General features: G+C 35.4%; 1 protein-coding gene across 1 annotated transcript in view; it reads left to right on the top strand.

Moving 5' to 3' along the window:
• ttc33 (tetratricopeptide repeat domain 33) overlaps positions 1 to 25,414 on the top strand; it is a 39,059-nt gene that overhangs the window by 11,730 nt on the left and 1,915 nt on the right. Inside the window, exons 3-4 of the mRNA XM_006627113.3 lie at positions 13,790 to 13,871; positions 18,853 to 18,984. Coding sequence (XP_006627176.2) covers positions 13,790 to 13,871; positions 18,853 to 18,984 — 214 coding nt within the window. The remainder of the gene's footprint in view (positions 1 to 13,789; positions 13,872 to 18,852; positions 18,985 to 25,414) is intronic.

Genomic DNA, 25,414 nt, shown 5'->3' with positions numbered 1-25,414 from the left:
CTAATACACATTTTTGTTATTTATCTAGATTATAAATGAATGTTGCACACCACATCTATAAAATGTTTTTTAACATCTGAAGACATCCTACAGTAATGGTATATACTTACTGATTTGCTAGTACCCACAAATATGATAAAAACCAGCCACTCTCTTAATAGTGTAATATTGACATAATGCTATTAATGACATTCTTCCTTCCCATAACAAAATTAAATTACTGAGCCATTGGAGTGCTTATTGTGACCATATGATCCACATTCATGCATAATAAAAATGATTGTCAACATTGACACATCTAAAACAAAATATAATCTTAGTGGTTCACGACCGTGGCCTAGGGGAACAAGTGCGTCTTCTGTTTTCTTTTCTCCACCTGAGTTGTCAATCGCAAGCTTTTGATTTTTTATTCAGAATGCATTTTAAACGTGCTTTAAGCTCTTTAGAGATCAGATAATTTATATGAACCTTTTACCACTTTTTGAGTTTCATTCAGGTGTGACAGCTAAAATGTGATGAACTTAACCTGTACAGATGGCAAGAAAAAGCTCATTGTGGGACCCTCTTGTGTTGTGTTGCAATATAGCCTTCTTGTGTTAGATACATTGCCATTCCTACCTATGGAAATTAATCAGTTGGCACCAGAGATTAAGAGTCAGCAGAAATCAGGTTGATTGAGATCCATTTTCTTAAAAGTATATGCATAAGAAACCTATGTGCAAAAAAATTATTGGAAAGGAAATAGAACCAGACAAATAAAAGTGAATTGTTATTATGCGTTTAAACCACAAAACAATTATGTATGTCTAGAGGATTAAATAGAGTGAATTGTTAAAAAGTGATGTCTTAAATTAAGTATTTTGGCAAGAGGAGGTTGGTAACAGAGATCCAGCATGTGAGAGAAACTTTTACAGCTGCAGTACATACAGTATCTAATTTGACTTCATAGTCATAATTTTGTGACTGATTCGTAATGTCAGAAACACTAATATTTCTTGGTGCAGTTCTGTGTAAGGACATTCATTTTTTTAATGTTTGTTTTTCCAATATAACTTGGAAGACAGAAGAGTGAGTTGTCCCCCTCCCATTTCGGTCTTTCCACATATAAGTAATTTGTTCTGCTTGCTTTAATTTTTTTGACATAAGGCACAGGGACAGTTGGCACCACTTTGCTGAAGGAAGTCATTAATAGATCATTGGCTTAATCTGTTAATGTCCAGTTACTGGTATATGCATTTATATCATCAGTGCTTCCAGCTGGTGAACTTTCAACTTGTCTCAGCCCACTCATTACCCATGGACAGGAGTGCCAGTGCCTGATGAATGAGAGATTTAAAGGAGTTTAAACTGTCATGTTTAAAATAGCTTGTCAATTTCATGATCATATTCTTGCAATTAAAGTGAAATTGTGAAGTGATTGTCTTGCTATTTAAAGTCATGACAAAGAGCAAAAGCAACATTGTCAACAAAACCACGTTGAATGGAAAATGTGATGATGTTTTTGTATTTTATTAACAATTTACTATTTCAATTATTATCTTTAGAGGAAAGCCATATGATAGACATACCATGTTATAATAAACACAGACCTAAAATGGCACTATACAATGAATAGCTCTACCATGTAAAAGGATAGTTTGGGTATTTTAATTTACTTTTGGAGGAACTTTGTAATTGTGAGGAAAACTGAAAAAGAGTACTGTGGAGAATTCGCCCCCCATTTTTGTTCCTGAAAATGTATTAAGTTCAAGTTTAAAAATCTTTTTAAGACTAAACTAAACCAAAAGTTGCAAGTGACAGAAGCTCCTTTAGGGTGACAGTTTTGGAAATATAGTAGTAATTATTTGCTTACAGATTCTAAATACATTTTGTTTACTTGTTTACTTATCCTGTTAAGCTTACTGTTTTATACCAAATGGTTGTTTTTTATATACAGCATAAAGTGTTTTAGGGAAGGCTTCTGAAGATTCTTTGCAAAAATGAGTACAATTTTGGTTGCCAAGTTACAAAGGAAGAGCTGCATCTGCACAACCTCATAGCAAATATAATTTTAGACAGCCATATCACCCTGCAGCTCAACTGGCAACCCATTGAAGCTAAGCAGGTGTAAGCCTGATGGGGACACTATACTGTAAACAGGTGCCGTCCTTCGGATGAGACGTAAAACCGAGGTCCTGACTCTCTCTGGTCATTAAAAATCCCAGGGCGCTTCTCGAAAGGAGTAGGGGTATAACCCTGGTGTCCTGGCCAAATTTCCCATTGGCCCTTACCAATCATGGCCTCCTAATAATCCCCATCTATGAATTTGCTTCATTACTCTCTGCTCTCCTCCCCACTAATAGCTGATGTGTGGTGAGTGTTCTGGTGCACTATGACTGCCGTTGCATCATCCAGGTGGATGCTGCACATTGGTGGTGGTGGAGGGGAGTCCCCATTACCTGTAAAGCGCTTTGAGTGGAGTGTCCAGAAAAGCGCTATATAAGTGCAAGCAATTATTATTATTATTATTATTATTATTATTATTATTATTATTTATTTTTAACATAAACGGTATCCATCTTCACTTCCCACTTTGTGTGAATTATGGTCTAGATTTAGTAGTGTCACTCTCAGCAAGTGTTGCTATCAGAATTAGAAAGGAAACTGACAATATTTTCATACATTTTGATTTGAAGGACATATTCCCTTGAATTTTTGTAGTTTTCTTTTTTTAGATACACTTCCTATCATTTGCATTTATAGCAACTGCGCTGTTTCCAGTTACCAATTCATATTTTTGCCATGAAAAATAACTGTCTTCACTTTCAGTTTTGACTAAATGCTCTGTCTTGGTTTAGATTTAGCAGTAAGCATCCATCCATTTTCTAACCACTTCTTCTAATTCAGGGTTGTGGGGGAGCCAGAGCCTATCCCGGCGAGCAGCGGGCACAACGCAGGGTACACCCTGGATGGGACGCAAATCTGTCGCAGGACACACACAGACACAGACATGCACAGACTCACACCAAGGCCAGTTTTTCCAGAAGCCAGTTATGCTAACAGTATGTCTATGGACTGTGGGAGGAAACCAGAACCCAGAGGAAACCCAGTACACAGAAAGAACACACACAAACCCCAGAACGGAACCCAGGTTCCCAGCACCCAGGTTCCCAGCATTGCTAACCACTTCCACCTATTTACAGTGGTCCTAGAAAGAATTTTCTTAATTTCTGCATAAATTTGACCTAAAATATTAATAATGCTCCTGGGGAGAGTAACAATGATGTTCAATTTTCTCCATTTGTACCCTATCTGCCTTACAGTGGATTGGTGAAGCCCAAAGTCTTTAGAAATCATTTTGTAACCTTTTCCAGCCTCACCAACTCTTTTTCTGAGGTCCTCAGAAGTGTCTTTTGAACAAGGCATGGCATGCGTTCACAAACCTATGTGGTAACGACCAGACTTTGGTAGTGAAGACTCAGGTTATATTTTTTAAATAGGGCAGGGCCACCGAAACTCACACCTCATTGTCATCCCATTGATTGACACTCCTGACTCTAATTATCCCCTTAACTGAACTGATAATCCTAGAGGTTCACATGCTTTTTCCTTAAAGACATTTAAGGTTGGATCATTTTGATCAATAAATGAATGAAAAAAAGTATATCCCTTTGTGTGTTATTTGTTTAATTGGGTTCTTCTTATCTATTTTTATGACTTAGATGAAGATCTGATCACATTTTAGGTCAAAGTTATGCAGAAATTCAGACAGTTCTAAAGGGTTCACAAACTTTCTAGCACTTTCTATTGTAAGCAATATCTTTCTAAACAGCTAAAATTGAATAAATGCTGTAAAAACAGCTTGTCTCAGAGAGTTGTAAAGATGTGTAGACATAAAAGCCTGCGGTACTTCCTTAACTCTCCTTACAGCGTGGGATTTGGGAGAATATTGACCACTATCAAATGGGCTAAGTGGGCCAAATGGCCTTTCGTTTATATCCTAATGCCCTTATGTTCTTTCTAACAGATGGGCTATGTAACTGGGAATCCTGACAAAACTCCTACTCCAGCAACCAACTCACTCTTACTCTTTATTTATAGACCATCCTGGGAGTGTTGTAAAAGATGAGGTTAGAGGCATTTTTTTTGTTGGTGGGAGCCAGTGCCAAATATCTGCCAACAGAGTCTTTATTTCTTCAAAGAAGCATCCCTTTTGTTACCCCCCACGCACAAAAAAAATACCCAGTCCCAAAATCTCAGTGGCAGAAATATTTTCAGTTTCATTTACATAAATTCCTAGAAACAGAAACTCATCACTGACTTGGGATTCTAAGTAGTGGTGGATGTTACAAAAATATATTGCTGCTCTCAAATCATTTTAAAGGAAATTAATTAGATTAGGGGTTGTTGGTTTTTAGAGTGAGCTACCGTTATGGATTGAAGTAGTCTGTGATCTGTATCATTTTATTGCAGTTTTATGTTTTTTTCCTCAGCCGCTGATAAAGCATTGGCAGATCAGGTTGTTGGAAGTTAAGTGTTTCCGCAGGGATTGTATAGTATGTACATGCCCAGCGCCTGATTGGGCAAGAGTCAGTCCACATTTCTTTTGCATAAGTAAAATTTGTACAAGAAGCAGGAGTCTGTTTTGATGATATTTATATGGAAAGTTGGCAGTGTTGGTTTGCACAGGAGGTTTGAAACAATTTTACAACTTGAAAAAAATGAACGATATACAATATGTATAATCTCTGTGTAAAACTATTCGGGCAGTTTAAGAAAAAAACTGCGCAAACTGAAATGAAACAAAATGTTCCTGTAAAGGCAAAAATAAAAGCAGATGATTTTGATGCAATCATTGCTCCTTCTATAATTGATATAGGGTCACCGCCTTCAAGAGAAAAAAAAACAAGCTTAAACCATGACATAACCTTTAACATATTAACACAAATGGATTTTTGATTTTTGAAATATGAAATGAGCTAACTACTCATTATCTAGCAATTATTGTAAAGCACTGATGTAGGTCAGTTTGCTTTATTGTACTAGAGATTAGATAAACAATATGAAAAAATAATGTAGAAAAATATTTCTACATATTAATAGAGTATAATCTGTATAAAGATCTGTATAAACCTATGCACATTTTGCACATATTCTATTGTTTTTTACAGTGACTATGATCATCATATTTTGCACAACCCTATGTATTAATTTTTTTTATTTATTTTATATTTATTTTGTATAATTTTTCAGCAATTCTGATTTCTGTTTTTGCTTGTCTTCGGCTGGGCTGCTATAACACATCAGTTTCCCTTGGGATCAATAAAGTCTTATCTATCTAAATCTTTTACATTGCCATTATACATGTTCGGCCAGTCAAAACTTAGATATTTGTGCACTGTCTGCACATACAAAGGTCATTATTTGCCTTAGTCAAACGAACAATAAAGTGACACACCAACAGTTTAAACAAACTGTTGTGGAAGATTAGAGCAGCCTTAGTTCTGTGCTCATGAGCTTTCCTTTTTTGTACAGCAGATTGTCTTTCTGTTTAACTGCTTTACAAGAGTAATGCATTTTCTTATTTACTTGACGTGAGTTTAGTTAAAGCCTCCATGTGTCTGCCTGTTCTTCAGCCTTGAAAATAAATTTATGAACACCACTGTAACCGTTTGTTGAATTATATTTCTGTTTTTGATACAGATAGGAATTTCCTTATGGTAACTCTTCAGATTTACAGCACCCAAAACACTGTGATGTAATTCCTCATTCAACTTAGCAATTAAATTCAGTACATAATAGTTTATCTTGTCTCAAGGCTGTGATTTATGAATACTCTCTTCTGTGTGTAAGCTAGCTCCAGTACTAAAAACATATTCATCATTGAAACAAAATGCAAGAAAACATAAAAAGCCACAAAATAAAGAGATACCAATTCATTGGTTTCAAGTACTTCCTTGATTTAAGGAGAAAAATTGCAAAACAAATGTCAGTAAAGGTATGAATCATATAGCAAGAACATCAAGGTTTAAATTTGGAAATGACTTCAATCTGGTATAATCAGCACGTTTGTATAGCAATATTCACACATCTACTGAAGCAAGAACACTGTGTCTGAAATGGCATTTCCGGTCCTTGTTTTGACGAGACAGTACAAATTAATGGTGAGTTCACTGCGTTCACTTTGAATCTTTACAGGAAAGACTCGCAAGGGTTTGTACTAGAACAGTTAATATCACTTTATTAGGAGCTGATTATAATCTCATGGCCTGTGATATGTTAGACAAATGTTGACAGAGGAAGAGGGTGGAGAGAGTTATTGTGCCATAAAAACTAATTAGAATGGCCTTTTCGTTTTATTAATCTATTGTTCTTTATGTAGGTGTGGGAATTGATTAGCCATTAACGTGGGTTAGTGTGTTTTCAAATGTGTGTTTAAACTTTTTATCTAATTTGAATTGTTTGCTTTTTTTACGTTGATTTCAGAACATTTTATTTTTCAAAGAGAACAAAATACAGAAGTCAAGAAAACCATGGCTAATACACTGTATGTTTGTATGCAGTAATTATCTCTATATTAAACTAAGTATAAGTAAATACACAACCACAATCTTTACAAAGAACATTTTGGATATATCTAGAAAACATAATTCGTATCTAAATATTTAACTAATTTAAAAACAAGTTGGGGTTCCACCTTAATCAATATCAATGTAAATACGTTAATCAAAGAAACAGCCAATGGACCTGCAGCTCATTCTAGGCAAAACCATGATATGGGGGAAAAGGGTTTTGGTTGGAAACTTTCATAGAGAATTGGTTGATGAAGTATATCTTCATATTTTTAACATTCAATTGGGCTCATGTCAGGAAATTGGCTTTGCTTCCTTTTTGTTTATGTGTTATTTGTACTAAGATGGCACTCCTTGAATGGATGTGTAGTTCCTCTGTAGGTTTCTGATGAGCAAAGGACACCATAACCATATAATGGCCCAAAACTTGCTCCATGACAAAGAGAGTCAGAGCATCAGAACTCTCCTAGGACTAGGCTGTGCAATTAAAATGAAGCCATTTCAGCACACACAGGCTTGACTATTCTTTGTGAAAGCATTCCAATGAAACCTGTTCTTGGAACATATTTGTTCTGCACTGGAAATGGGTTGCAATCCTGAAGACCAGCAATATCCAGACAATACGTAAGCATGGTTTTCTTCGTAATGCAATAATTTAACCCTTTCTTTGTCCTACTAGAAATATCTGTGCCAGCCATTCATGGTTTTTACTATAATGCTGTTATTCCAATTATTAATATATACATACTGATCACAAACTAAAACAGCTTATTTTAAACATTACCATTAAGGACACGTTAATTCATTGGATTTTATAGTAGAATTTATATTTAGATTTTCTTCTTATCAGCCTAGATAATGCAAATAAACCAGCATATCACATCAAAAATGTAGAAGTAAGATTAGATAAGGGCCTCATTGTTTCAGATGGGTTTGGTTGTTGAAGTGACTTTGTTCAGCCTCTGGATATTTGTTTTCCATGAGATTATTTAATAATGAATCAAAGCTGAGTAAGACCAGCTGTGAGGATTCAGTGGAACAGTTTTGAAGCTAATTTCATACTTGGCATATTCCATTCTGGGAAGAGTGATAGCTGAAAACAAGAACTGTGTTACTCTAGATTAAAAACAGGTATCGCTTAGTAAGAAGGGTTAATCGCACGGTCATTGTCTTTGCATTTGGAGTCCAAGTAATGATCATGTTGAATATGTTTCTCTCTCACTAGAGCTGACTAACAGACTTCAAGGAAAAGCAATTGGGTAATAATTATCCTCAAAGTATAAAAACATGTGCCTTAAACTGCATTATGCAGTGTTTATTATAGTGCTAGTTGATGATCTAAATCGAAATATTTCTGATACCCCTGTATTTTAAGAGGTACAACACAACAAAAAAACACATTTCAGTGCTTTCTAACCAAATCTATGTTGATGTTCTTTTATTTTATACTTTTAAATCAGTTTTAGTGAAATGTGTAAAATATGCGCTAAAGGACACAGTTTTGGAATGTGTTGCAGATCAGAAGATCAAACATTTGTAAAAAAACATTCTGAAAGGCATTAAGCATAGTACATATGAGGTTATACAAGAAACTAACCAAGCTTTAGCATGTTTTACAGCTGTTGACTGTGACTTCACAACAGTACTTTAAGAATCATTGCTGTTCCCCATTGACCTTGGTTTATTACATATTTAAAGTAGTATACTTTTTTTTATGAATATATTTTGCAATATAACACATTTTTCTAAGATAAAGGATTTTTCCTTTTTTAAACCTATGTTTTCATCCCTGTGACAACTGTTTCAATACAAATGAAAACCAGTGTCTTCAGGGCAGTAACACACAATCTTTCAAAGGTTGGTTTTCCTGTTCATTCATTTATTTTTATCATTTTGTGCAGCACCTAAAAGTGCAATTGTAATATTCATTTGGGGATCTTTACGCTATTACGCTATCCTCATAACACTAAGAATTTGGTATTAGAATTGTTGCAAAATAAAAATTCTAAGGCATGCAAAATATTCCTAACAGCAAATGATTTCCATGTTAGGATTTTTTATTAAACAATTAGGAAATGATGTAATTATCTAGAGAGATTTGAAACAATATATTGTGCAGGCTCCATCAAAAAGCTAGGCAATTCAACCCTACACCCCTTCAACATAATTTATTTTCCATCTTTTTTGGCAAAAGGAAAATACATCAACATGTTTCTGCAATCAAACCTTCATCAGTACAACTAGTTATAATAAGAAAAAAAAGTCCCAGTCCTGGTCTTGAAGCACCACACATACCTGCTTGTTTTCCAGCCAAGCTTAATTACCTAACGTCTTAATTGACCTAACAAGTTGCTTGGTTGCAATGCTTGCAAATTTATTTTTAACTCATATATTTGGAATTTTATTTTACATATGAAATACAGTAGTTAAAAGGAAATCTGAAACATATTATAGAGCTGAAAACACTCAAACAGTTCAAATTAATCCTATTATTATGATGGGTTCAATTGTGTAGCTGAGAGTTGACTGGAAGAAAAAACTGCAGGTGTGTAGTTTGGATGTGATTGAGAACTCCTGGCTTGGACTGCACAGAAAGTGTGACCCTTTCTGCTTACTCAAGGTTGAAAAGACCTTTTCAGTGTAACACTGCAACAGACTGCAACAGACTGCAACAGACTGCAACAAACTGCAACAAACTGCTTTATCAGAATGATCTTTGAAAAAGCCTCTGTGGAGTTTCTCTGCAAAGTTGTGGAAACCACAGCAGAATGCATGAATCATAAAGTTAATAAATTACTTTTAATTGTTATTTTAGTGCATCGAAAACTAACATTTTTGCTCTCCAAATTCATTCCATGGGAATGTTACTGCAGTAAATAGTATATATATATATTTCTGAATAAGGCTCCACAGCCGAAGGTTGTGTTTTCTTTGTTCTTTTTTCAGCTTGGAATAAACCTATTACTTGTTCCTATATATATTTCTGAAATATACTATGGCAAACCTGTCCAGTTTACACTATAGCCAAGAAAATTTTATTTCCCTTTGGTATAGATATGTAATTAATCAATGGCAATACCGTATATATACTGTATATATATATACCGTATTGCAATGTATATATACAAGAATCATGTATGAGCTCCTTTTTTTAAAGAGAAATATAATTTGTATTCATTTTTTATTTTAAATCTGGGGGACTATCCATCTCAAAACCCTCTACACTGCACAAGAACCCCCTCAGGACCCTCAGAAATGCGAATTCATCTCATTTGTGGATCGCTGGCCTTCCACTTCTACTCCAGAAAAAACTCCTGTAAAAGAAAACTGCATTGCTGTTACGGGTTATGCTTTTTTTCTCCTGGTACTGTTTGAATCATCTGGAGCCTTTGATTTTCAGAACATTGATTCCAGTTGGCTTCAGATTAGGAATGTTGGTTTGGAAAACTGCATTGTGTTGGTTCAACACATTTTTTATTGTATTGATCATATTGAGCGTTTCTCTTTCATCTGGGACAGAGTTCCTGGTCTTCATTACGAAATTAGTTTTACGGTAAATTATAGGAGTGTTGGAACTGAATATCAAATGGAGTGGACAGATCTGCCACTAGAAGGGAGTGGGATGACAAGCTGTCTTGCTAGTAAAAATGATTATGCATTTTATTTTTGTTTATTAATGGTGGTTGCTTGTCAACATGAGTTGCAGAACATCGGGTTTTGTATTTCCTGCTGCACTGGGTAGCACTTGAAAGCCAATTGGGATTACAACATAATTGGAAACTTTCCTACCTTCTGTAAAAAACAAACACTTGTTTTTATGCGTCATAATAAAACTAAAAGCCACACAGACATGAGTCAGGGCAGCGTACTTGTTGAAGGATATGATCATTATTACATCCCTGATCAGATGTGTAGGAGTCAAAATGGTGCCACCGAGTAGTCCTGAGAAGCTCACCTGAAAACATTGCCAATTAGTTTATGAAACAGTCTGATGCTGATTAAACAAATCCCTAATTTTAAACTCGGATTGCTCAACTTGTGTAACTCTTATTTGTGCGTCGCATGTAGAAATTAAAAGATTTTGGGGATCAGTCTTGCCTTTGCAGTTGATTAAACTGAAAATTCTAGTGACATAAGATAAGAAACACAGGATACGCTTTTTATCAAGTCTGTACTAAACATAGACAGTGTTAATCCTTCTAAAGCTCTGCAGTGGTTATGTGAATATTATAAACACATAAAACATTATATATCCAGAACTGTTAGAGTAATTTGTGTCATTTTGTATTTTATAACAAGAATGACAGTCATATATAAATTTACCTGAAATAATTAAAAATGTTATTGTTTGCCAAATTCTGGAGAACCTGATATAAACAAGCAACCTACTGTTGGAGTAGTCCCTAGTCTTTAAAAGCATGTGTAACATTCTTGAAACATTAATGTTCCAGGGATTGTTAATTTTATAAAATATACCAGCAGATTTTGCACTGACCATGATTATTTGAAAGGTAAATTCAGAATATAAGTGCCATTTATTGTATGTTATATGACAACAAGATTACAGGGTCATTCCATATGAAATCTATAAATATGTCTGTTTTTGACATCTCCCCCTTTGCTTTTATAAAAAAAATCCATAAATATTTGCCTAAGGGAGAATAATTGGACTATTATTTCTGGATCCAAATGATTAACCATTCAGAAAACAGAGGTGTTCAAAGGTGACCCATTTTGGACTCACACCTTACTATCAGACATCCTTATCCTCATCACTGGTAAACATAGACAGCTGATTTTGGTATTGTTTTAAAGCTTATGAACAGAGTTGTCAAACCCATGTGTAATTCATGTTTAAATATAGTCACGAAAATATTGCCCTAAATGACTTGTTCACGTCTGCAATCGTATGAATTTGCAGAGGTTATTATAATAGTTGTTTATGTAGATTTATATTAGATTTGTAAAAACAGATGTAGGATTCATTATTCAAATTTCCTTTTAAGCTCTTCATTTTCATGTTTACAAACAAGGTAAATTCAGAAAATTTATGTTAACTATTCTAGTGAATCCAACATCAGATTTTCTGAAGATGTAATTTTCCTTGTGATTTTTGGTAATATTCAGTAATTGTATAGTACATAATTATAAGGGTAAGGAATTACTTAGTGCATGTACATTCTGTTGTGGTTTTACAAACATCTACAAATCACAGGTGATGCTCACCAGAACAGTGTGTTTTGTGAAAAGGAACTTCACTTGGAGTTGATAGTTTGAAGTCATTCTACAGATCTGTGGTTTGATTTCATTTGTAGCACACACAAAATGTTGATTTAAGGTCTCATTGCTTTCACTCTAGCTGATAATAACTGATTTTTATTGACAGGAAGTTATGTTCGGTGATAAGAACCAGAATAAAGAGTGTTGTGCGTCAGATGCATCTAATTTTCCAAGTCTGTGTTAAGCAAATTTAATAAATAGGCCATGATGGGGGAAAAACAATGTTCAAAATATTTGTGTACATTCAAAACATCTGGTTTATTACAAAATGAGTCACCCTCTGATAGCTGCCGGATAGCAAAAACGTGACAGTTTTACTTATTTAGTATGTTAAACCTTTAATTTCACAGGTGGTTTTAAATTTTTGTTGCATCTTGTTGGTTTCAAACTTAGTTCCTTTTCTAAGTTTGTCCATTTCTGTTTTTGTTTTTGTATGTTTTTACTAAAATATTATCGCTGTCTGTGAAACCAGCTCATAATGCTGTAATTTAGTTTAATCTAAAAATCTGTAAAAATAAAAAAATAATGGAAAACCTTTTTTAGCATTGGGTGTTTTCTGGCATTGCAAAAAAAACATTTTTGTGTTTTTTTTTAATTATTTGTCTCCTCTTGAAATAAGGGGATAAATAAATAATTTTCCAAAGTGCTTGCAATAATACAACATTTGCTTTCACATACCATCAGACTGGTTGTGTATTGGAAACTTAAAAAAAACAGTGGCAGCAAAGGATTTTTATTGTGAATTGGCCAGATCCTTTCAGTCAAACTTGCAGCTTGTATGTTGGCTGTCTACACCAGGAGATTTCCTGGAAAATATTTTTTTCATGGTGAATCTTGTGAAGCACTTTGCTATCACGATGTACAGTAGCTCTCCATATTCAATACCTTATAAGTATCCTTCTATGATAAGTGCTTGTTTATGATTTTGTCAAGAACTTTCTTTAAGATCACTGTAAAATAAAACCCATTTCAAAACTCACAATGGCCATTTTTTCTTTCTATAAAGGCAAATGAGTTGTGTGTAAATCAAACATTGTTTAAATCCATGCTGAAAGTGGGTGGCTTAGCAAACTTCATAATTCAAGGGGCGATGGTGAGATTTTCTTTTGTTTTCCACAGAACTGTGAAACAAAATTAGCTCATGAGTACAAATTTAGACACACATGAAGACGGTGGTGGCTGATTGTTTCTTAAGGATTCAATCAGATTTGTGTGTGTAATACAACTAAACAAGTACAATAAATACCATCAGTACCTTCAAATTGAAAGTTTGTCAGAACAATTTTTAGAAAATTATCAAAATTCCCTATACCTTGGAGCATACATTGACAAGCACACATTAATAACAAAATACTTAAGAGTATTGTTTGAAATAATGTAGAGGTACTGTATGTAGGGTTTTTCTACATTAACACCTACTTATTTAGGATTTAAGAATGTAATTGAAAACACACATTTTTTATTGGGTGAATTCCATTACAACAATGCCACTTACATCCATGAATACAGGGAAGAGGCTGGAATGCAGGTAGCTGTTCCCTCATAATCAGTATATTAGTTTACATTGGCATGTGTGATTAAAATTGGAAGTTGAAAGTTTATCTTCCTCTTTTAAAAGAATAATGCCCTTTTTTATGAGCTTCCCCTCTATTTGCAGCTGTTTCCCATCATTCTTCATTTTTTACACTACTACCATGTCTAGGTGATTAATGTGTTAATTGATTAAAAACAATTCAATTTTCTCTTAGTGTTTCATTGCATGTACTGCATCTTATACTAAATATCAAGTTTCCTTAAGTTCCTAAGGTACTTTCTGATGACATGTGTCTATGTGTTGTAAAATTCATCACTATAGTAAAAGCTTCAAATCATTTCAAATAAGGGTCACTTTTCAATGTTCTGGAGGGAAAGTGGCCTGTGTACTGTATTGTGAATATCTTTTTTTTATCCCAATGCAGGCACTGGGAAGCAATCAGAAGGTGGGAGGAAGCAATCCAGTTAACTCCAGAAGATGCTTGTCTTTATGAGATGAAATCACAGGTATATTTTTTAACAAGTAGACCAAGACTTACAGTCATACATCTCTAAAACTGATTGGCTCACTTCTTTTAGATGCTTCTCCAGAGCTCCTATCTTACTGTCTTGCTGACAGTCGTCTTTGTTTCCAGTCTTATTTTCTTTTGTTCACCCTACTCCTTCAGCATGTAAGTCCATTTGGTGCACTATTGAAACAATCTGTCCTTCTCAGCTTTGGGTGGTAGTCCAACCGTTGTCCTGGGACATAATAATAATAATAATAATAATAATAATAATAATCGCTTACACTTATATAGCCCTTTTCTGGACACTCCACTCAAAGCGCTTAACAGGTAATGGGGACTCCCCTCCACCACCACCAATGTGCAGCATATGCCCATCATACTCCTTCTAGCAGTACAGTTTTGGACCACAGGAGCTTATTCCTGTTTTTGCATGGCTGAGGTTTGCAAAACCACCTGAATAAACCAGAGGATTTCTGGAATAATGTCCACTGAACAAATGAGACCAAAGTGGAGTTGTTTGGCCATAATGCAAAATGACATGTTTGGCAAAACCAAACACTGCATATCACCACATAAGAACCGTCAAGCATGGTGGTGGAGGGGTGATGATTTGGGCCTACCCTGTAGCCACAGGACCTGGACACTTTACAATCATTGCGCCTACTGTGAATTCTTCTCTATACCAGGGCATTCTAGAGGAAAATGTGAGACTATCTGTCTAACAGCTAAAGCTTACCTTCGAAAGTGGATCATGCTACAGGACAATAGTCCAAAACACACCAGTAAATTTATAACTGAATGGCTGAAAAAGAAAAGGATCAGGATTTTGGAATGGCCAAATCAAAGTCCAGACCTTAACCCCATTGAGATGCTGTGTGGGGACCTAAAGAGAACTGTGCATAAACAAATGTCCTTAAACATCACCAATCTGAAGCAGTTTTGTAAGGACAAGTGGGCCTGAATTCCTCCTAGGCAATGTGAGAGACAGATAAACTATTACAGGAAATGTTTACTTCAAGGTATTGCTGCTAAACGGAGTTCCACATGTTACTGAATCATGGGGTGGACCTACTTTTTCACACAAGACTACTGAATGTTAGTTTTTCTTTGTTTAATAAATAATGACAAAGTAAAATTGATTAGATGTATCTACTGTTCATGCTTCTTCAGGTGTGAAGAAGTCTCCACAGCCGAAACGTTGTGTTTCCTTTCTTCTCTTTTCAGCATGGAATAAACCTTTACTTTTCCTTTGCAGACTGCGTGTGCTGACGCAGCTACCAATTGAACTGCTATATATATGTAGGTCAGTTTAATTAAATAAAGGTTTAGAGTAGGACTGTCTGGTTTCCTGTTCCTTATTGCCTTTATTGTAAATCAAAACTCTTTCATAGTGATGCTTGCTTCAATTTATTTTTAGAATACATTAAAATGTTCTTCTGCGTAACTTTAAATACTGTACATATTGTAAATTTCACAATAAGTGTTTAGCTTGCAGTCCAAAACCATAGTCTCATGCCGAGTTCTTCATTTCATTCCTGAGGACATAACAAAACTTGAGGAGTGTGCTGTTTTATTTTAAACAAACATGCTTAGAACAACATTGTTATGACGTGTTCAGACAAGTGAAGTTAAGAGCATGTGCATCATTTTGAAAAATACCAACAAGCATACAACCCAGCTGAAGTAAAATAGTGCATTCATAATCACACTAAGATTTGCCACAATTTGAAGTATCTTGTAACAATTATAATACTACAAACAAATTTTGTGCTCAGCCATTTATCTGACAGATTCAAACAAATAAGTGAGTTTCAGAATGAGAATTGTTTTACCTCTTCCTTTAGAGATACAGTAAGTCAGTTATACATTTCTTATATCCTAACAACAGGAAATGCAGACCCTAAGCTCAGTGTTCAGCACTGATGCTACTTAAGCAGTCTGACTGCAACAGCAGTCTAGTTTAGTAATTTCTCTGTTATTTGCTGTCTAGAGTGAAACCAGATAGAGATTTGAGCATTTGATTTAGAGAGTTATTGGTATGTCGCTTTGAGAAAATAAAAATACCAGACTTTAGCATTAATCATAATATAAGTGTTATTTATATAGCAATAAATTGATCTTGTATACTAGTAGCAGTGTAATAAAAGTTGTTTACTTATTGCAGTTATTTAATCTGTAGTATAAAATTAATTATATTGTTTTTTAATGGCACCAGTTGGTGTCAGATCTGTAGAATTTGAGAACAGTATGTAGTTGTCATAGTCCTTCTTTTACCACACACGTTTACTAAAAGAACACTTTATCACTATGGACAAGAGAACATTAGTGAGGTAAAACCCTGTCTGGAATGGTGTATTGCAGGGCAGGATCACATTTTATGGAGAGTCAAGAATATGGACAAACCATATAAGGACAGGAAGAGGGTTATAGCCAAATACGCAGTCTATTAGCAGGAGGTATGCCAGACCTTGCTTTTGTTGAAATTAAACGAGACGGATGAATCAGTAACAGTTGTAAATGCCAGCTGAATTGATGGACTTTAGCATATGGCAGTTCTTGGTTGCATTCTGAAACTGTATCTTTCTAGTGCTGTTTCCCGTTCATTACCTACATTTTGGGAAATGTCAGAACAGACTGTACAGAACACTTTGGTCCGTTGTTTTAATTCTCTTCAGATTCCAAACAACAAAAGGAAGTTAAGATCTCTTTAAGTGACTGGATTTTAAAAGCAGTTGTGGCTAATTGTTAACATTGAAATGGCTGTCGGTATGAACTACTGTAAACATACATGCATTGTGCTCGGTGTTATGCAAGGTTTTAGTGCCCTTCTGCACAAAAGGTTGATATCAGAATTATTTACTTAGAATCCATGGTAAAAATGAACCACTAAACAGAGCTGTGAGAAAGTATTTTTCTGATTTTCTGCATTATTGCATATTTGTTACAGTGAATGTTATCAGATCTTCAACTTAAAACTATTAGACCCTAAGTGAACAAAAAACACAAAATTTTGATAGTTATTGGCTTTAATTATTAAAGGACGTTATGCAGCACCCAGTACTCTGTGTGAAAAAGTAATTACTGGACTCAGTAACTGGTTACGCCACCTTTAGCAGCAATAACTACAGTCAGACATTTCCTGTAGTTATAGATCAGTCTCTCACAGAGCTGTGGAGGATTTGTGGCCCACTCCTCCATGCAGAACTGCTTCAGCTCATGACATTTGTGGGTTGTGGAACATGAACTGCTCTTTTCATGTGCAGCCACAACATCTCAATAGGGTTTATGCCTGAACTTTGACTAGGCCATTCCAAAACTAAGTTTCCTGTTCTTCAACCATTCTGATGTAGAATTCTCTGATCCAGGGCAGAATTCATGGTTCCTTCAATGATGGCGAGTAGTAAGGATGCACCAAAGCATCCTTAAACCATGATGCTACCACCACCATGCTTGACTATTGGTATGAGGTTCTTGTTGTGGAATGCAGTGTTTGGCTTCTGCCAGTCATGAGAGGGCCCATGTCAGCCAAAACGTTTGACTCATTTGTACATGGAACATTGTTCCAGAACTCTCGAGGATCATTCAGATGCCTTTTGGCAAACCTGAGGTGAGCACTTATGATCTTTGGATGGGATGCTGTAAGGTTCTTTTTGACTTCCTGGACAATTGCTTTTGGAGAGAATTGGGCAGGATGGACACTCCGGGGAAGATTCACTACTGTCCCAAACTTTCTACATTTGAACCATTTGGCTCTGGCTGTGCCTTAGAAGTGGATCTGTAACCCTTTCTAGACTGGTAGACATTAACAGCTTTTTTTCTGGAGGCTTTCGGGCATTTCATTTGATCGTGGCATGATGTGCGCTTAGAACCTGTGTGCTGACCTTCATTCTGATGCTAAGGGTCAAAGTTAATCAGATTTATAGTGGGCGGGGCTGGCATAAAACAGGCCTGATTGTTAACCAAAGTATTCAAACAGCTGACCCTAACTATTTCTTTAATTGGGTGGAGTTCACTTGGGGGCAGTAACGTTTTCACTATTGAAGATTGCATGTTTGATTACCTTGCACACCAAACAGATGAAAGAAGCGTGAAACTGTGGTGTCATTTTCTCCTGGACTGTTTTTTATTTCACTATAACCCACAAAAACATATGACTACATTCACCAGGAAAAATGTGCAAATACGCAGAAAATCAGACAGTGGGCAAATACCTTTTCACTGTATTGTATAAATCAGGATTTCATTTGAGAAACTTTTTAAAATTTTCATTATATTTGATCATTCTTTTTAATAGGGTATACAATAACTGCACAGTATTTTGATTTCAGGTATTGCTTTCATGTCTTCATTGAAAATACAATATTTAGGATTGTATTTCATGGCCACGATTCCATGTTTACACTACAATATAAAGAATACGTTAAACCACTGCTTGTGAAAAAAGAATAAAATGTAGGGCGGTATATAGACTAGCAATGATAATTATTTTTTAACTTTATTTTTCCTCCTTAACACTGATAATGTGATGCCTGCAGGTGTCATTACTGAGGAAAAAAAAACATGTGTTAATTGCTTTTTTTTCCCTCATACTTCATGTGGAAGAGTTTACATTCCTCTAAATTCACAATGTTTTGCTTGAGAAACTAAAAAACAAAAACAATTAAACTTATATTACACAACAGCCAGCCTAGAAATATCTGGAAAAAGCAATAAATCTGTACCTATATCTGATTTCAAAGATTTTTACATATAAATCATATAAATGAATACATATTCATTTTCCCTGATTGAGACTGTACCCAACCTCAATTTACCGTTAATGGTTATGATTTTGAAAATAAGCTCAGTTGTCAATCTGCAGATAGTGGAGACCAAAGCAGTACTGCCAGACTAATGTTTCTGTTTTAAAGCCTCTTTCCTCATAGTGGGAAGTGTGTGCTGTGGTTCAGATCTTCTTTTGTGCACACTCTCTCCTCCAGGTGCTGACCTTCTTAAAGGAAGTATTCCCTGCGGTACAGGCAGCAGAGATGGCCGTACGCCTCAGCCCCCGCTGGTGGGAGTCCTGGCAGACTCTGGGACGGGCACAGCTCAGTCTGGGAGAAGTGGATCTGGTGAGCTCATGTTGGAATCTTAAAGCTACACGATCAGATTAGCATTGATTAACATTGAACATATCAAAAAGTAGGTATTTGCGAGGCGAATTTCTGAGTGCATGCCCAGATTTATTTCAGCAGTGAAGTCCCGATTTCTCAGACTCACAGTGTCAGATTTTTAATAATAATAATAATAATAATAATAATAATAATTATTATTATTATTATTGCTTACACTTATATAAAGCTTTTCTGAACACTCCACTCAAAGCACTTTACAGGTAATGGGGACTCCCCTCCACCAATGTGCAGCATCCACCTGGATGATGCGACGGCAGCCATAGTGCACCAGAACGCTTACCACACATCAGCTATCAGTGGGGAGGAGAGAAGAGTAATGAAGCAAATTCATAGATGGGGATTATTAGGAGGCCATGATTGGTAAGGGCCAATGGAAAATTTGCCGGGGTTACACCCCTACTCTTCGAGAAACGCCCTGGGATTTTTAATGACCACAGAGATTCAGGACCTCGGTTTTACGTCTCATCCGAAGGACGGCGACTGTATACAGTACAGTGTCCCCGTCACTTTACTGGGGCATTAGGACCCACCTGGACTGCAGGGTGAGCGACCCCTGCTGGCCCCACTGAACCATGTCTTTGAGTTATGTGGTATTAGTATAACAAGCTCAGCAGAGAGGTGATGGGTTAAAAAGCGAGACAAGAACACATCGATTAAAAAAAAACTGTCAGGAGTCTGTGACACTGGGAAATATCAGTTCCCAAACCACCTAGAATTATACCAGAAATAATTTGTCTTATTTGAGCTGTCTGTTTCATTAGAAGCACAGTTAAAAAACAGCAGAATGCCTAGTAATTCAAATTCACATCTAAGTTTTTGTTATCTATGAAATATGGCAGGTTTGAAAAAATGTACAAGCACATACTGTATACATACAAGACTAATGAGGCACTGGAAGCCAGGAGATGTGTGATTAATTATAGCCTGGTCACTGAAATACATAATATCTTTGCATAGTTTTCTCCATATAATTACCATATGTTTTTAGCTTTGTTCCAAACTTCGCATTACAGTGAATATCTCCCTCACAAACCAGTGCTTTAAAGTCTCCGACCCTTAAATAATAATTTAAAAAGAGTTTAAAAAGTTAGCTAACATCTCGAAATGAACTAGCCAAGGAGACTAGAAAGTGAATAAATCCAAAGATGATGACAAAAATTAACACAGTTTAAGCTGTTTTCTCCATATATAGGGACCACGAGCTAAAAACTGTGCTGAATGCAACAAACTCCATTACCAATATGAGATAACAAAATTAGGAGATCCCTGAAATAACACATTATGGGGAAAAAAACTGCCAATTAATTTATATTAGAATACTGTAAGGTTTTCCAAATTGACCCATTTCAAATAGCATTGAAATCCCAGCTGCCTTGGACTGCACATCTAAGACACATGGATTTATTTGACTTTCAAAAAAAACCTCAGAGAAAATTAGGGCAATAGACATTTCACAGTTCTAAATCTGCTGCACTCTGAAAAAAGTCAAAGGTACATCTAGCACTACAGTACATCTGCACCTGAAGTTCATTTGCTATAAACCATTCATATATCTAATGGAGATTGTTACAAAATCAGAATGAATAAAATAAATGATTAGTCCAGATAAGCAGGTATTATAGAGAGCTTAACTAAGAGTATGTTCTACATTCTAGAGTGGCAGCATTGTTTTGCTGACTTTTTGAGAGATACTTTGTAATATTTTATCATAATCAAGTACTGACAATCGTGCATTTTGTTATGCAGGACCTTTTTTCTTTGTTTTCAGTATTGTCTTCCTTGGAAGTTGCAGTTCATTGAAACGCACAGCTTGAAAACAAGATCAAGAGATAACTTAAAGCACGTTGCTTATCTTTTAGTCTTTTAGAGTGCAGTCATGTAATTCAGTGCATTAAGCAATTCTTCGAATATTCACCAAAATAACCCATGTGCGGTAGTGTTCTGAATCACGGCTTTTACACTGATACTTCTACTCTTCTTTTAGAGCCAACAGTCTTCAGTTCCTGTTAAGCACATTGAGATAAGCAAAATGAAAAAGAGTTTTAAAAATATGTATTAGTCAAACACTTTTGTAACCTTAGATTTTAATAACAGAGCTTCAGTCCACATCTGTAATAAAGTCGAGAGATTTTTGTAAAATTGTGTTTTGCCAGCATATTATATAATGTGATATCTGACCTAGTTAACTGATACCTAACTACTTACTGAAAATTCCTGGAATCTTGTTCTAAAAGTAATTAGTAGCATTGTCTTCTGTGGAAATGAGTACATGTGAACCATGGAAATGGATATGTATTTCAACAGTGGTAACAGGTTGGCCTTTTCCAGCACAGAAGCTCACACTGGCTTGTAAAATAAGCACACAGGTCAGATCTCAGTCAGCACTTGCTTCTCTTGAGATTGCCTGAGAACTTCACAGTCCACAGCTGAAGGTTCCCATTGCAACTCTAGTTAAAATATTCCATGAGCCACCATTAAAAAAAGAATACCTAGATTCTCCATGGGGTTGTGTAATTAAATGTAAGTGTAAGTAAATGGCTGACTCTTACCTTAATGCTTTTTCCTTTTCTCAGTAACAACTCTTGAATCATCTTCTAATGAATTCCAACTGATGTACTTTCTTAATCTGATTGAATGCATCTCCTTAATGACATTCAACTTGACATGCTTTTACTTCTTATCATCTTCTTCATGCCATATTTGTTTTTTTATTATGCATGTATTTTCAGTAACAGTGTTATACTTATAGAATCCAGTGAGCCAGATTAACCTCATTGGCACAAGGCAGAACTACTCCCTGCAAGGGATGCCAGACCATGTCAGGACAGTGTTTGGTTATTTATTTGTACAAGAAAAAAATTGCAAGCAATGGAAAATATGGTTAACGTATATTTTCTGGAACTGTGTTTTGACCATAATTATTAAAAAAGGCCAAATTTGTGCCCATTAATGAGAAGACACTCAATTCAAGGTTTTATGCTTTATGATGAGTAATGCATCATAAAAATATTAAAATATGACATGTGTATCATATTATTTGCATAAATCTCGATGTGTCAAAACAGACCTACTGTCAAGAGAAATATTGTTGTGAGTAATTGGACCTGTAGGTTATTGCACAGTTTATTCCTGATAATTCAGTATTTTGTTGTGCAGGAGTTTTCAAATAGTTTTGAGTGTCATTTTAAATAAACCATTTTGCAGTGGCTGAGTGTCATCCTCAGTACAGTTGCCTACATTTACCCTTATGTCTTTTTGAAACACATATTTCTTCCTGCATGAGCTACAGTATACATCTCTTTTTAAGAGCACAACTGCTCCTAGCTTTTTTTTTTTGGAGTCATAATTATATTACATGGTTATTTCATCATAGCCATACGCCATTCTTCAAAATTGTAATTTTCAGTAATAAAGTATGCAGCAGTGCATATTGACGTAACTGTCTTGGCATGACTCTAGATTTTCTGATTTTTATTAGACTAAAGTATTTGCCCAAACGGTTTAGTGTTTTGAAAGAGATATTGCTTGTATAAATGTTTATTGCCATAACTGTCAGTGAGTTTTACCAATCTGTGAATTACTTAGAATTTACTCTCGCCAAATGAGAAAAAGTAATTTGGCCCGTCTGGTTAATTGATCTGAGGATCTCAACCAGCTGCTTCTTGAATGAAGCCAGGCTGTCAGATTAGACGATATTCTGTTGATTCCCCACACTGTCTAGAAAATCTACATAAACAACTAAGTCTTTTTCAAAGATAGCTTATGGAAGCAAAATGTTTCCATTAAATGCCGTCTGTCATGTGTTTGCCCAGTTGTGAATCCTGTCAAAATATATTTTTCCGTTTCCATTACAGTGTTTACTAATCCTCCTATTTTGGCATCATCTGCAAATTTGACTAGTTTACTAGCCATCACAAACTTGGGATCATTCCTTTGAATAAGAAAGAGCAGTGTTCCTAATACAGATCCCCGTGGTCCTCCAGTAACGTTGATACATAATGGCTTCATAATCCGTTCATAACTGCTACACAAATGCTATAAATGATGCTAAAGAAAATGTCATGACCTCTTATGCACGTTGTGTCATTTGCACATGTCCTTATAAGCAATATGCATGTGATTATAACGTCTTGTGTAGCAGTTCCGAAGGGATTATGCTGCAGCATTCAACGGAAGCATTTGCTCTGCTGAGCTTCCAGATTTTTTGCATGGAAGTAACTGCTTTGGCGATGTGATGTTAGGTGGTGCTGTAAAAACACTCTGTCTCTGTTGACAGCCTGAGACAAGCTCCTTTCTCTCTCAATGTTCCCTATGTTAGAACATTGGTGATTACCGGTGTGAACCTCTATTAATGTGAGATTAGCTAGTTCCTTCAACTCATCTGTGATGGAGTGCTCTGTTTGTTCCTGCTGCTCCTTCAGTAGTGATTGTATTTTTCAAGGAGGATTTAGATTTCATAGCAGGTTTTACAAATACAGTCAAGAACTATATGTTCATATCCAGTCTGGCTCTCCACCTGTTATTCATATATAATCTTTTCTCACCTTTAGCACACAATGGCTTCCACTGGGTCTCCAGTACTGAAATAAAAATGTACATGAAAGTGATTCTGACTCTTTGGACCTTTACTTCAGTTCTGCTTCCTGCTAAAATGCTGATTTTTTATTTTCCTATTTTGTTTTGTAAAACAACATGTCCTTTGAAGAGTCTGTGTAACACTAATCCAAGTTTTAAAAGTGCCACAAATAAATATATAAAAATAAATATTCCTCTTCCCTAATGATAGGGATGCTTTAATTGTTTCTGTGTAACTACTCAAAGACGTTCTGAGAACTTTATACAAAGATCTGTCATATTTAGGTTCACCAGTGTAGTGTAGACCCAGTCTGGGTGAAACTGGTACAATTTGATTTCAAGGTGTGTCAGCAGTTTATGCCATCATTTTATAAAGTTTTATGAATTTTATAAATTCATTTTCACGATTTAGCACAACCTTTACATACATTTTTATCATTTTTATTTGATGCATAATGAAAATCATTTTGTAGTCTTCTTCTTTGGCAACTGCTGTTAGCTGAAATGAAAGGTAATATGAGCCCATTCAGGACCAAACCTTTTCTGCACAGCTGTTAATATTTTCATTTTTTGTAGGTTTTTATTACAGCTTGTGCTGTTAAAATCCAAGGTGAAAACGGGTGTGTGTATTTAACTCCTTGCCTTTCCTGGTTGACAATTTCTGTTGCGAACAAGGTGTTAGAAAATGTAACCAAAACAACTGTCTGCAATAAATGAAGACCAGGTCTAGTCACATTTTGGCCTATGAGGCTGTTGTGGCAAAACTGCTTCTGAGATTTATAAGAAACACCATAGCTTTGATAGGAAATAACAAGCAGGCATACGCTGCAGTCCTCGAGATCTGAGTCTGTCTACAATTGCTGTGACATTTTTTTTTTAGTTTGCGGACAGGCAAAACCGAAAAAAGCTTTTGAGCTTTTTGTAGTGTATGATTAATTTCTGAATGATTTCAGTCTATTGCTGAACACTGTGATAATGACAATTGCAGTGTGATGCTGCTTCAGCAAAAGATAATGTTCTGTGTTGTTTTTTTAAGTAAAATAACTGCAGTGTAACCGGGTTGTTTCACTTCTAAAATTCTGAACAAACCACTCTCGCACTAAAATGCACATATAGTGTGTCACATAAGTCTTACATTTCTACACAGCTTAGACATCACTTTCTGTTTAAACATTAATTTGTTTTTCCTTTTAAAAAAAAAGTCTTGAAATTTACCTTACAATACTGGAAGATGATTAATAAATAATGCCTTAAGCAATTTGCAAAGGAATTTTATTTGGTTCTTTGTTCATCTTTGGTTGCTAATATCAGGATCTGCCTTGAATATGATTTAAAAATGTTATTTGTGCTTATTCAGCTTTTGGCTGACACTTATGGCTGGGGGCAGTTTGTATAAAGTCTGCTCCTGTTGCATCTTGTTCATATCTAACACATCTCGATGTGGTTTAAAAGTATTTTCCCAGTAACTTTTTGGCAATCATTGCGTGCTGTTTTCCATAGACATAATGAACATACATTTCAAAATCTAAAAGGTGTAAAATCACTCAAGTTTTAAAAATGTAAATTTTTTATTGAAAATGGGTAGTGCCCATTTGTTTTTCAGACATATATATATATATTACACAATTATCCTCACTTAAATTGAACAGTGTGTGATAATCCTTGATGGAGCTTTAGTTATTCTCTATGGAAAGGTAAGTTAGACATGGCTGAACTTATTTCTGAAAAGTATTTATCTGCTCTGTGAATTACAGGTTTAAAATGCCATTTTACCCTACTTAAAACTTTATAA

Source organism: Lepisosteus oculatus, chromosome 3 (genome assembly GCF_040954835.1).
Source record: "Lepisosteus oculatus isolate fLepOcu1 chromosome 3, fLepOcu1.hap2, whole genome shotgun sequence".
Taxonomy (NCBI): domain Eukaryota; kingdom Metazoa; phylum Chordata; class Actinopteri; order Semionotiformes; family Lepisosteidae; genus Lepisosteus; species Lepisosteus oculatus.
Note: the sequence above shows the minus strand (reverse complement) of the source record. Positions and strands in the feature narration are given on the sequence as shown.